Source organism: Suricata suricatta, chromosome 9 (assembly GCF_006229205.1).
Source record: "Suricata suricatta isolate VVHF042 chromosome 9, meerkat_22Aug2017_6uvM2_HiC, whole genome shotgun sequence".
NCBI classification, from domain to species: domain Eukaryota; kingdom Metazoa; phylum Chordata; class Mammalia; order Carnivora; family Herpestidae; genus Suricata; species Suricata suricatta.
The window spans coordinates 102,885,767-102,899,287 of NC_043708.1; the positions used below are offsets into that span (position 1 = coordinate 102,885,767).

At 39.1% G+C, this 13,521-nt stretch overlaps 1 protein-coding gene across 2 annotated transcripts in view; it reads left to right on the plus strand.

Moving 5' to 3' along the window:
* HACD3 (3-hydroxyacyl-CoA dehydratase 3) overlaps positions 1 to 13,521 on the plus strand; it is a 35,123-nt gene that overhangs the window by 4,599 nt on the left and 17,003 nt on the right. The window contains exons 1-2 of one of the 2 annotated variants that reach the window (XM_029950760.1): positions 11,317 to 11,596; positions 11,743 to 11,785. In XM_029950760.1, the coding sequence (XP_029806620.1) occupies positions 11,570 to 11,596; positions 11,743 to 11,785 (70 nt within the window). In that variant the 5' untranslated portion in view covers positions 11,317 to 11,569. Of the gene's footprint in view, positions 1 to 11,316; positions 11,597 to 11,742; positions 11,786 to 13,521 lie in introns of those variants that run through there. The other variant, XM_029950759.1, reaches the window with a different exon arrangement.

Here is a 13,521-nt window from a genome sequence, read left to right on the forward strand (position 1 = left end):
TTGGGGAGAGAGAGGGATGCAAAACTTGAGAGACTATGGAATGCTGAAAATGAACTGAGCGTTGGAGGGGAAGGGGGAGGGGGGAAAAGAGGTGGTGGTGATGGTGGAGGGCACTTATGGGGAAGAGCACTGGGTGTTGTATGGAAACAAATTTAACAATAAACTTAAAAAAAAGGGATAGTGTTTGTTAGTAAAATGATAATATTTCTTACATTAGATTGGGGAAGATGAAAAGTCTAACATGACCAGTTGTTGGTGAGCTTGTTTAGCAATGGAACATTTTTATACACTCCCCCCACCCCCTGTCAAAGACTATCAGAAACACCTTGTTTTAACAAGTGGGTTTATTGCTTGTTTCGGTGAGGGAGAACACATTTTGGAGAATCTTGGGTTATCTCAGTAAGAGGGGGTTAGAAATAAGTAATTAGAGGATTTGGGCTTTGGTCGGATGTTTGGGAAAGGTCTAAGGAAGTAGGGATTCCTTTTAGATTTGATGCTGTTAGAAAGTGAGGACAATTCTAGATTGGATATTTTGTGGATGCATAGTGACCTGTTCTTAGACAAAATTACGAGTTGACCTTACTTTGTGTCATTTTATCATTGTCTCACAGAAACCTGAGGTCAGTTTGTTTTCTTTGAGACTATTTATGTAGGAGAGCAAAATGGCTTTGCTCTGAGCTTTAGAACAGCTTGTAACAATTTTGAGATCTAGCTGTGAATGTCAGATCAGTTTCAGCTGTCAGAGCTGCTTATTTCCTTTTTTTAAAAAACAGTTCTAAAAGTCATAAATATCTTTATATGTATAGTTCACTTTTCTGTACTTGTAAGTTAAAGCAAAATAAATTAGTGAAATTATTCCTAAACTATCTTTATATTTTGGAACTCACTCTTCTGAATCACTTTCAGCTCAGACATGTTACTGTCCCTGCTTTTCCACATGGTATCATCCTCTGTGCCATTAAAAGGACTAGAAGTGCAGCATTTCTGAAAGAGAGCTCTATGTGGGCGTTGTTTTTTTCAAGTCATCATGACCTATTTATAAGTTTTGTTGCAGGCACTTCTTGATCTTACCAGAAGATGTCAACAAAACATTTCCAGACAAGAATCAGGTCTCCTTCTCCTTCCTCAAATGGTCTGTAAATGGTTTGTTGCCTGAAAAACTTGAGTTACACCTGTGCAGCCATCTATAGCCAAGTTCACATGTTCAGGCAGTGACAGCCATGAATGGATGAAATTGATGAAATTTAGCAGAGTTTGGAGTTGTCAGTTCTTAAGTTGTAGTATTTATATTCCTGAGACAGGATGAGCTCACCCAGGTAGAGACTGTAGATCAGAGGTTACCAACTTAAATGCCCAAAAGACCACGTAGTGTAGGAGCCTCGTGTCTTTTTGCCTTGGATTGGGTCTTGTTTTTGGCACTTGCTGATTTTGTTATCTCAGGCAAGTTACATAACCTCTATAAGCCTTAGTTTCCCACTTACAAAATTGTTGTAATCGTAGTGCCTATTTTGTAGGGCTATGTGTGTTTTGGTGTGTGAGCTAAAAATGTGAGACACTTTAAACGATACCTGGCAGCAGGGGCATCTGGTGGTTCAGTTGGTTAAACGTCTGACTCTTGGTTTCAGCTCAGTTTGAGCCCCACGTCGGGCTCCATACTACAGTGCAAAATCTGCTTGAGATTCTCTTTCTCTCTCCCCCTCTCTCTCTGCCCTTTCCCTGCTCATGTGTGTTCTTTCTCTCTCAAAATAAATAATAAACTTAAAAATTTTTTAAACGATACCTGGCATATAGTGGGTGCCAGTAAATGTGAAGTGAGGTGGGTGGGGAATGTGGTTAATTGGAGAACATAGGGTTCGTCTCAAGGTGGGAGCTATTGTGCAAGAATGCAATTCTGAGGTTGGCTAATTCTTTAACTTGTGAAAGAAAAGCTGGAAATGCAGATTCCTTTAAATGAAAAAAAACTCATAGTTTTACACTGAAGTTATTCAACAAATATATCTAAATGCCTACTGTGTGCTTGGGAGGCTTCCAGACTCCGATTCTGGGACTTGGGCATGAGGCAAGGCAGACAGAGGTCCCTCTTCTCGTGAAGTTTATGTGCTGAGGCTGGTGGTGGTGGTAGTGGTGGTGGAAGAGTGATGATAAAAGTAAACAAGTAGACAGAAAACTGATAGATATTAAAAATTGATGGAGGGTTGCCTGGGTGGCTTAGTCAGTTAAGTGTCCGACTTTGGCTCAGGCCATGATCTCATGGTTCGTGGGTTTGAGCCCCATGCCGGATTCTGTGCTGACAGTTCAGAGCCTGGAGCTGCTTCAGATTCTGTGTCCCTCTCTCTCTGCCCCTACCTTGCTCACGCTCTCTGTGTCTCTCAAAAATAAATCAACATTAAAAAAAATTTAGGGGCACCTGGGTGGCTCAGTTGGATAAGCCTCCGACTTCGGCTCAGGTCAGATCTCACGTTTGTGGGTTCGAGCCCCGCGTCAGGCTTGGGGCTGACAGTTAGCTCAGAGCCTGGAGCCTGCTTCTGGTTCTGTGTCTCCTTCTCTCTCTGCCCCTCCCTCTCTCATGCTCTGTCTCTCTCTGTATCAAAAATAAATAAGACATTTTAAAAAACTTTAAAAAAATTTAAAACAAAAAAAGCTGGTGGAGATAGGAAGCAGCCCAGGATTGAGTCCTGAGCTACTCAGCCATTTAGAAATTGGGCAGAGGAGAAAGAACACCAAAAGGTAGAGAAGGACAGTGCCCTGTGATGATCTGGATGCCAGAGAAGAGGAGTGTGTCTGTGGGGTGTAGCCAGCTGTGTCCAGGGCTGCTCACAGGCTGAATATGATGATATTACATATCTATTGGATTTGCCAGCATGGAGCTTATTGATCTAGATAATAACAGTTTCAGTGGAGTGGCAGGGATGGAGGCTAGATGAGAGTAGATTTAGGAGTAAGTTTATGGTGAGGAAGAAGTAATGATTATAGATAACTTTTAAAGAAGTTTTTTTCTTGGAGTGGGGGAGGGGATGGGTAGAGAAATCAGGGGTATAGCATTATGGAGTTCAGAAAAGAGAGCAAGGCTTTCTTTCTAAAAGGTGTAGGCTTTGAGCTGTGTTTTTAAGTTTAAGTAGAATTTGGATTCCAAAAAGGAGGATTGGGGGCTATGTACTGGTATGTACACACAAGTGAATATAATATAGCTGTAAAAAGAACAAGTGAGGTGTCTATGAACTGGTGAGGAATGAGTTAGGTGAAAAAAGCAAGGTACCTGAGAATGTATATTGTATCTACATTTAACGTAGAACGAAAGGGATACATGAATATTTGGGTATATTTACTTACTTTTTACTTTTTTACATACAGAGGGAAGATTAACCAGAAACTACCGAAATGGTTACCTGTAGGTGGTGAGCAGGAATGTGGTAGAGGGAGAGAACTTTGAGGTAGGACCTCTGAAGATAGATTTCTACAAAATTTAACTTTTGAACAATGTGAATATTTTACATATTCAAAAGTAAAACTCAACAAAAAAGAATACAATGACAAATCTTGAAATTCAATACAAATAGAATCAAAAGGGCCTAACTATATTTCAAGTTGATACCATAGCCGTCCAGATGAAGAAGTTAATACAAGTAATGATTAAACACGGTATTCTCGTTTTTTAGTAGAATACCTTCTGAGAACAAAAAGCATGGCAAATAAATGTTATAATTTACTCAGTAGGTTTCTTGTAAGTAAAAGTATTGATATAATTCAGGAACTTTTAAAGGATCACACAAATAAGTAAATAGGTTAATGCTATTAGGAACCAAGATTTTCACTGTAAGAAAAGAGGTAAAAATATTGAGTGACAGATGATGAGAAGCTCTATAAAAGTAAATTTGAATTGAACATTTAAATATGACAATGTGACTTTAAAAATTCCTAGCTAGACATTAAAAATGAGTATTGAGTATACCTCAACCTGCCAGGTCCTGTTTTCTAAATTATCGTTCCCCACTAAACGAACTAAGGCTCCTTGAAGAATTGGCCGGTTATTACAGGTCTGTGCCAGAGAAAAGTACAACGTCCTCAAAGGCTACAAGGTCATGTCAGAATAACCTACGAGCCGGTTTGAAGGGATTTCCTCTTGCCAAATTTGTGATAATTTGAACATCGAAAAAAGTAAGAATAGTAGTGGATTCTGGCAGAGGGGAGTACAAAAGAAGAGTCATCAGTTGATAGTGAAAGTCAAAGAGAAATGAAGATGGAGCTCTGGGGGAGGCTGGGGGAAGAGGGCAGGAGGTAGGAGGGGCTAAGCACCGGGGATCTAGAACTGTTCTGTATCTTGACTGTGATGGATAGAAGAACCTATACATGGAATAAAATTGTATAGAACTCACACATATACACACAAATGAATACAAGTTAAACCGGGAAAGTATGGATAAGAGTGGATTGTATCAGTATCAATATCCCCATTGTGATAACATATTGTAATTATATAAAACATCCTTGAGAGAATCTGGGCAAAGAGTACAAGAATCCCTTGGTGTTATTTCTTATAACTGCATGTAGATTTACACAATGATCTAAATAAAAATTTCAATTTAAAATAGAAGAGGGAAGGGAGAGAGAAAGGGAAAAGTCTTCTTTACAGAACAATGTCAGCTTAAAAAAAAATGAAGGAATGATTGAATTAGAAAATCTTTGTGGAGCCTCCAAATCAGGCAAGGATTAACAGTGGGTGACGACTCCATTAGAGGAAAGAGTTAGAGACTAGGAGATGACACTGTTAGATTACTTACTAATTACAAAAGAAAAGGTACCTTCACAGTAGAGGGTTCTGGCCGTCCCTGTCTCTTAATCAAGTGATCAAACTTAGTATCACCCATATGACAGTATCGGCCTCCTCTTATGATGCCTCAAAAAGTATCCATATGAAAAAAAAAAAGAAGAAGAACCCATATCACCTATGAAGTATTCTTGTCAAAAATGATTAATCTGAAGAAATGTACAGAGAAATCCAGGACATGATATATTTTCTAAGACAGCTGGCATAGATTAAAAATAGTAAGAGTATAAGTCTGTATTAGGTTAAGATAGACATTAAACAGTCAAATAGGATGTATGAACCTTGATTGGATTCCGGATTGGTTTTTTAAAAAAGTATAAATGCAGTAGTCATTTAAAGGTAGCCACATCAAGAGCTCGATCAAGAAAGGGACTCTGTTTTCTCTTCCTTTGAATCTGGACAGGTCCTGTGGCAGCTTAACTAGTAGATTGCTGCAGAATGATGCTGTGGTCAGTTCCAGGCCTAACTTTTTTAAGAGAAATGCCAGCTTATGCCTCCTCTCTCTTAGAACACTTGCTATTGAGACATTCCCTCCCAGAACCCAGCAGCCGCACTGGGAGAAACCCAGGTCGCAGAGAGAGGACACGCACACAGGTACTCTGGTCAGCAGCCCTAACTGAACTCCCCGATGACCAGCAACATCAGCTCTGAGCCATGTGTGCGGATGTTGGGCCCCATATACTGTAGCCCTCACCAGCATCCCGGGGAGCATCACCGTCCATATGAGCCCAGTTAACCTGCATAGTTTTGTTTTAAGCCACCAAGTTTTGCATTACAGTAGAGAACTGAAACAAGTAAACATTTTTTCTTCAGACAGTTGTTTGAATATAAACTGTTAGATCATATAGAATTTTTGTACTTAGGTGTGAGGAAATGGTGGTAAGTATGTAAGTAAGAGAACATCACCCCTTTTAGGGGTGAGGTGTCATGATGTCTGCAACTCATTGTGAGATGATTCAGAAAAATCGTGTGGGATAAAGAGCAAGTAATGAAATACAATCAGTTGATGAATGGAATATGAGTGTTCATTGCACTCTTTTTTTTTTCTCACTTTTTAAAGTGAATTTAAAAATCTCCAAAATAAAACATTGGGTTGAGACACTTTTTTGGCACGGATGCCCAACACCCACCTCTATGTTTGCTAATTCACTTAGAAGGATTCATGGGATTCAGTATATGGTTGTACTCCTGGCTAAGGTTTATTACAGTGAAAGGATATATGATCAGCAAAGGATAAAAACATAGGCGGAATCTGGAGAAATCCTCACATAGGGCTCCTCACCCTCCTCCTTCCTGTGAAGTTGTATACTTGAGTTGCTCTTTTTTCCCAGCAATGAAAATGCAGTGACTTGTATGTAATGTTTCTGCCCATGGAAGGAAGCCCGTTAGAGATGCAGCACCCAAGTACCAAAATTCTAGACTCCAAGAAGGAAAGTTGGTGTTCGCCATTAATCACATTGTAGGCACAGTCTATGCACAGTGAACCAACTGTTAGGGGATGGAGGAAAGTCAGGTTCCCAGATGCCAGCCAAGGGCTGATCTTGGAAATAGTCCCTTTTAAAGACAGCAACCTCATGGTTGCTATCTAACCTTTTTGTGCGTATATTAATCACACACATGTGCAAAACAAAATACTAATGGTTTAAATGAGATCTAAATGTCTAAAGGCTTCGGTAGCAGATAGTTCCCTGAACTCTGTAGCTCTGTCAGAAATTATGAAAATAGGGTGCACTAAACCACTAAATAGTTGTTGAGATAGTAGGAATTCAGAGATGAGTAAGATACAGCCCCTGCCATCAAGGAACTCAAGGTGGGGGGGGCATACACCAATAAACAGTAATTGCAGAACAGTGTGATAATTATTATAATGAAGATGAAGACAAAGTAGTAAGGAAACAATGTTGGAAGTGAGGAGGAGAGAGAGGAATTTTGTTTGGCCTGGACTTTTAAAGATGAATAGTATTCAACAGAGAAGGAGGCTTAGAAGGTCATTCTGGTCAGAGGAAGAAAAGCAACCAGAATATGAATGCTTACTAGTTACCAGACTCTGCATGTTATTATAATTCAATTCTTACAACAATTTTGTGAAATAAGTGGTGTTACCATTGTTTTAAAAAATAATGATGGTTGCTGGGGTGCCTGGGTGGCTCAGTTGGTTAAGTGTCTGATTCTTGAATTGGCTCAGGTCATGATCTCATGGTTTGTGAGTTCAAGCCCCATGTTGAGCTCTGCGCTTTCAGCGTGAAGCCCCCTTCAGATCCTCTGTCTCCCACTGTGTGTGTGTGTGCGTGCGTGCGCGTGTGTGTGCTTGTGAGCACACACATGGGATCTCTCTCTAAATAAACCTAAAAAAATAGTTTCTATGGATTTGAAAGTGAATGATAGAAATAAAAAGTGGTGTAACTAGGATTTGAACTCAGTTCCATCTAATTTCAGAGTCACCTTTTACCCTTTTCCCTAGCCACTCCTCTTTTCATAAGCAAAAGTACAATTATTCTCCAATAAAAGATGGGCTAGGTTGTGCAGATCCTAAAAACAACTAAAAATGTTCAGTGAAAATCTTAAAATCATCAAAGAATGAACAAGTTAGATATTAAAGTGGGAATTCTGATAAAGCTGAATACAGAAACTACTTTTGCCCTGAGAACATTTGCTCAACTGAGTAAACTTGAACTTTGGCTTTGATAGCCCAACAGAGTGCAGAGGACAGAATAAGACCAAAGCCCATCAAAGATGTAATATGTAACAGAAAACCCTTCGCGTAAATTACTTCAGAGGACTATACTTTTAGGGTAAGGATGACCTAGAAGTAAATCCATCCCATGCCTTAGCACTGAGTAGAGGAAAAGGTCCTTAAAGAATTAAAATAATTAGTTGGCTCTTAAAAGATTATGTTGCTCAAATAATGTACAGTTTTGGAGATCTAAAAATCCTCAAGTCATGAATTTAGTTTAAAGTGATCTCAACTGGTAGAGCCCCTCAGTGCCTGGCAGAAGCAAATGCAGATCCCTGTGGTACAGTTATGCTAATATCAGATAAGAATTTTAGACAAAAATGTATTTTTAGAGATTGAATGGTCAGTTCATAATGACAGAGGTTTCAGTTCACCAGGAAGGTAAAACGGTACTGAATGTACACAAGTTATGTGTAACTAATATGGCCTCAGTGATATGTAAAATAACAGAAGTACAAGGAGAAATAGATAAGTTTACAGTAGTGTGATTTCTCAGTAATTGATAGAATAACAAGTTAAATTCAGTAAAGATACAGATTATGTGAACAAATAGTTAACAGTAAACCCAGTAGACAGATGTAGAATACTGTATCTAACAAATATACACACTCAAGTTCACTCAACATTTACATGATTTGATTGTATACTGCTTCCTAATGCAAGTTTCCACAAATTTGAAAGGATTCAAATCACAGAGACTTTATCTCATTGATCACAATGCAGTTGATTAGAAATTGATAATAAGATAACTAGAAAATCTCATGTATCTTGGAAATTAGATACTTCTGAGGAACCCATGTATCAAGAAAGAAACAATAGTGAATATTAGAAAATATGTTAGACTAAATGATAATGAAAATAATATATTCAGAGCTTGAGAGATGCAATCAAAGTAGAGGTTGGCAGGAAATCTATGTTCTTTTTTTAAAAAAGTTGCAGTTTACAGGGGCTCAGTTGGGTGAGTGTCCAACTCTTGATTTTAGCTCAGGTCATGATCTCACTGTAGAATTGAGCCCCACATCAGGCTCTGCACTTAACAGCACAGAGCCACAGGATTCTCTTTCTTTCTCTGTCTCTCCCCCCCCCCGCCCCTCCCCCTCAAAATAAATAAACATTAACAAAAAATCTTAAATTTTAGCAAAGTATTTTCATTTTCTTTGGATAAATACCCAGAAGGAGAGTTGCTGGGGTGTATGGTAGTTCTATTTTAATTTTTTGAGGAAACTCCATACTGTTTTCCATAGTGGCTGCACCAATTTACATTCCCACCAACAGTACATGAGGGCTCCCTTTTTCCCACATCCTCACCAAGCTGGGTTTTTTTTCTTTTCTTTTGGATAATAGCCATTCTGACAGGTGTGACGTAATATCTCATTTGTAGTTTTGATTTGCATTTCCCTGATGATCAGTAATGTTTAGCATCTTTTCATGTGTCTGTTGGCCATCTCTATGTCTTCTTTGGAAAAATGTCTATTCATATCCTGGGCCCAGTTTTTCAATTGGATTTTGTTTCTATATTGAGTTATACATGAGTTCTTGATATATTTTGGATATCAATCCCTTATAGGATATATCACTTACAAATGTCTTCTCCCATTCAGTAAGTTGTGTTTTTGTTTTGTTAATGGTTTCCTTCACTGTGCAAATGCTTTCTAGTGTGATGTAGTCCCTATTTGTTTGTTTTTGCTTTTGTCATCCTTGTCTGAAGAGACAGGAGTTTACTGCCTATGTTTTCTCTTAGAAGTTTTATTGTTTCAGGTCTTACATTTAAATCTTCAATCCATTTTGAATTTATTTTTGTGTATGCTGTAAGAAAGTGATCCAGTGTAGCTTAAATCTCTGTCTTAAGTTTTCAGAATCCAGGTATTTTACCTCCTTGCTTAAATTTATTCTTTGATATTTTATTTTTTGATGTAATTGTAAATGAGGTTGTTTTCTTAATTTCCCTTTCTGATAAGTACATTATTAGTTTATAGAAATACAGCAGATTTCTGTATATTGATTTTGTATCCTGCAACTTTATGGAATCCATTTATTAATTCTAGTAGTTTTTTGGTAGAGTCTTTAGAATTTTCTCTATTTATTAGTTTCATGTCATATGCAAATAGTGGCAGTTTCACTATTTTTTTTTTTTTTTTTACCAGTTTGGATGCCATTTGTTTATTTGTTTGTTTGGTTTCAAGTACTATATTAGATAAAAGCGGTAGAGTGGGCATCCTTGTCTTCATGATCTTAGAGAAAAGCTTTTGGCTTTTCATCATTGAGTATGAGATTAACTATGAGTTTGTCTTATATGGCCTTTATTATGTTGAGGTATAGCCCCTCTATACAAACATTGTTGAGAGGTTTTATCATAAATGAATGATAAGTTATATCATTTTATTTACCATTGGATGTTGGATTTTATCAGATGCTTTTTTTTAATCTATTGAGATGATCATGTGCTTTTATCCTTCATTCTGTTAATGTGGTGTATCATGTTGATTGATTTTAGTATATTGAAACATCTTTGCATCCCTGGAATAAATCTCACTTGATCATGATGTGTGATTCTTTGAAGGTACTGTTGATTCAGTTTGCTAATATTTTGTTGAAGATTTTTGCTTCTGTGTTTATCAGAGATATTGGTCTGTAATTTTTTTTTTTTTTTTTTTGGTAATCCTTTTGGTTTTGGTATCAGGGTAATGCTGACCTCACAGAACAGGTTTGGAAGTGTTCCTCCTTTCCAAGTTTTTGGAATAGTTTCAGAAAGATACGTATTAACTCTTCTTTAAATGTTTGGTATTTACCTGTGAAGCCATCTGGTCCTGGACTTTTGTTTGGTAATAGTTTTTTGACTGCTGATTCAATTTCATTCCTTTTTCTTTCCAAGTGATTTGGAGTTTGGGAAACACACCCATTTGGGCAAGAAGTGACCTGGGTAGGAAGTTTACCTCTAAGACATTCTAGAACTGTAGCTTTAATGAGAATATTTATATCAAAACCCTGTGTCCCTTACTAAAGGACCATGCCCTGGAAGCGTGGCCTCTTTTACTGAGGTTTCCTAACTGCCTCTTCTTGCCAAAGAGAAGATCATTCTAGATTTTTAGCTTCTCTCGGTGAGCATCTCAGCCTGCAGTCTGTACTCTCACTGGGGAGGTTCTTAACATAAAGTTTGGCTCAGTTGCTTGCCCCCACCCACCGGCCTTCATTCTTTGTCTTTTCCTAACACTCTTGGCTGTTAATGGAGCCTGCTGGCTCCCACTCCCCATTAGTATACCCTTTCCCAACCTTCTGTTTTGTCGGTTTCCTTCAATGTGTGATGGAGCTCTCAGCGCAGAGAGCTGAGCCTACAGGAGAGAAATCAATGAATTCATTATGGTCCTGGAAACATGCCGTCTCCTGCTTATTAACTTTGAGCTGGGAGGTAGGAGGTGAGTAGTTTCTTATCCATTGAAAAAAGAGTTTCACTTTAAGTTACGCAGCTAAAGGCATGTATCAACTTCTGGGAATAAGTGAACAATTTGGAGAATTGTAGTCTTTTCTAGTGTTTGTTTGGATGGGGGTTAAGAGGGTGAGGCCCCTGAGGTGAGGGCACTGAATGTTTCATTTTGAACCAGTCCCCTGTCCCTGTCAGCTCTTCTTTCTGCCTGTTGGAATTAATTTGCTCTTCATGTTGCAATATAGGCCGCACTTTTGGTGAAACTTGCCCCAGCCATCCAGGTCTTGAGTTTGTTCTCTTGTTAGTGCCCATTACACTCACTGCTTTTTACTACTCTCTTGTTTTTGAGCATATGTTATTTGATACTGTTTGATACCTTCTCACAGGAAATGACTCATCTGTTTCACTAGATTCTCTGCCTCCACAGCTCAGGAAGATCTGTGTAGTCCCAGAAAACAGCTCACATAGCACCTTGTGCCATTTGCCATTATCAGAACGGACTGACTCAGGATTTGATAGTTCTGCACAGTGAGAACAGTTTAGGGTTCTTCTTGCCGCAGTCTGCCCTCTCACATGGGTACAGATAGACATGGAGAAACCCTGTACAGAGCTGTCAGTAAGCAATGAGATGTATTTTCTGGGGGGAGGCAGAGGTAGGAGGTCAAGCCCCTAAGGGGGAAGGATGGAGGGAGTATGCCCGGTTTTCATTTAATTTTTCTCCTATTAAAATGCCCTTCTTGCATCCTTGGTCTCTTTTCACAGAATCCTGCCATCAGCATCATTGAAAATGTGCTTCATTTCAAAGGTCAGTATCCGGGCAAATGCTCCCCACTTTCTACACAGCTCAAGAGGCATGGTGGTGGTTTCTTTTTCTTTTTGTCTACTTGTTTTATTCACTTTTTATTGATGCTCACCTCTCTGCTGCTCTTGGGATAAATTAATTGTTTTGAAATACCTGAGTAGAAAAGTCAAAGAACATATTTGAAGTCCTGCTTTCCTCTTGGAGAGGCAGTAGAAAGAGCAAGAAAGAATCCCAAGCTGGGAATCAGGAGATCTGTCATCTAGTTCTAAGCCTGCTGTCACCTTGGACAACTTACTTCTGTAGACCTATAAAATGAAGACATTTGGTTATAATCTGTGTTTCTCAAACTTTAGGACATATGGACACCCGAGAGTATGTCTAAGGATCCTCTAGGGCCACAGACCCCAGTTTGAGAAAACATATTAAGAATTAAATATGGTCACTTTAAGTGATATTTGATTTCAATTTCATTGCAGCAAACACAGCTGCTAAACTCATGTGTCAGTACTTGATTATAATGTAGCCATCTAGATGATCCAGAATATGCTTTTTAAAAAAAACATTGTAATCAAAACAAAAATAGAAATTGTCTGAATGAGGTTTTGCAGCTCTGTGAAGGTATATCCAAAGGCCAGTTTAAGAAACACAACATTCTAGATGATACCTCAAGCCTTTGCAGCTCTGACAGTTTTTGATTCTGTGAACCTATCTCTGTCTCCTTTCTCCTCAGTGCGTCAGCAGATTGCTGCTGGGCCTGAGAGGGTGGGTCCAGATTCATGGTCACCCAGTGGGATAGGATTCTCCCTGCTCTCTTTGTTCTAGTTCCTTGGAATGTCATTAGTAAGTGACTGGGGCTTTGGGATATCGATGATTTTCTGCTTCACTTGAGAGTCCATCTACCTTAACATACTTGCCTGAAAGCACAGCCTGGCTGTTGTATCTGCTTTTCAAGAGGAGAGCACTGGGGTAGCAGCTCAGATTTGGGGGGTTTTTATACATTTGAGAGGAATTTAAGTGATGAAAGTGTATCTTGCCAGTTGGAGATTATGGACGGCTCAACCTTACGGAATTTATGGTCTAGAGAACAGTAGCCACCTGTAACAGATATTAGGCAAATTATACCACCAACGGCCAGTTGAGGAAGGAGAATCCGGGAGGGAACCAAATGACAGACAAGTTGGAGAGTTAGAGGGGAAGGGATGTCCAGCAGTCGCTGGCCTCTCTGCATGCCACCTGCTTGATTTGGGGAAAGGAGCCTGACATGTCAAGGCACAGGGATGGTGTAATGGGCAATCCGCAGGGACTTTCATCCCAGATCCATTTATCTTCTCTTAGGAATGAGCCGAAAAAATTATATTTCTCTTTTGCACTCCTTTCGGGATGTGCTAAAGGAAAAGCGAGTTTCTCTGTTTTCTGTCCTTGGTGGGGAGGTGTTAGATTCAGAGCTTTCTTTGAGACAGTCCAGCATTACCATGTTCTTCTCTGCGGCTCTCCTTAACTGCCGTCAAGAGGATACGCCCACCTGATGTTGCTCTGCTCAGGATTCAGTGCCAAAGTAAATGTGAAAGTTAAATTTACATCTATGTGGTATCTTTGGCTTTGCTTTCCGTAACCCTTTTCCTGCCTCTTATTTGTACTGGGTATTATCAAGGCCACACTGGAAGATGAAGTAAATATTCTGCAACTGATCATTAGAAGGACATGTGGAGATAAGCTTTTGTCTGGGATTCAGCTTATCT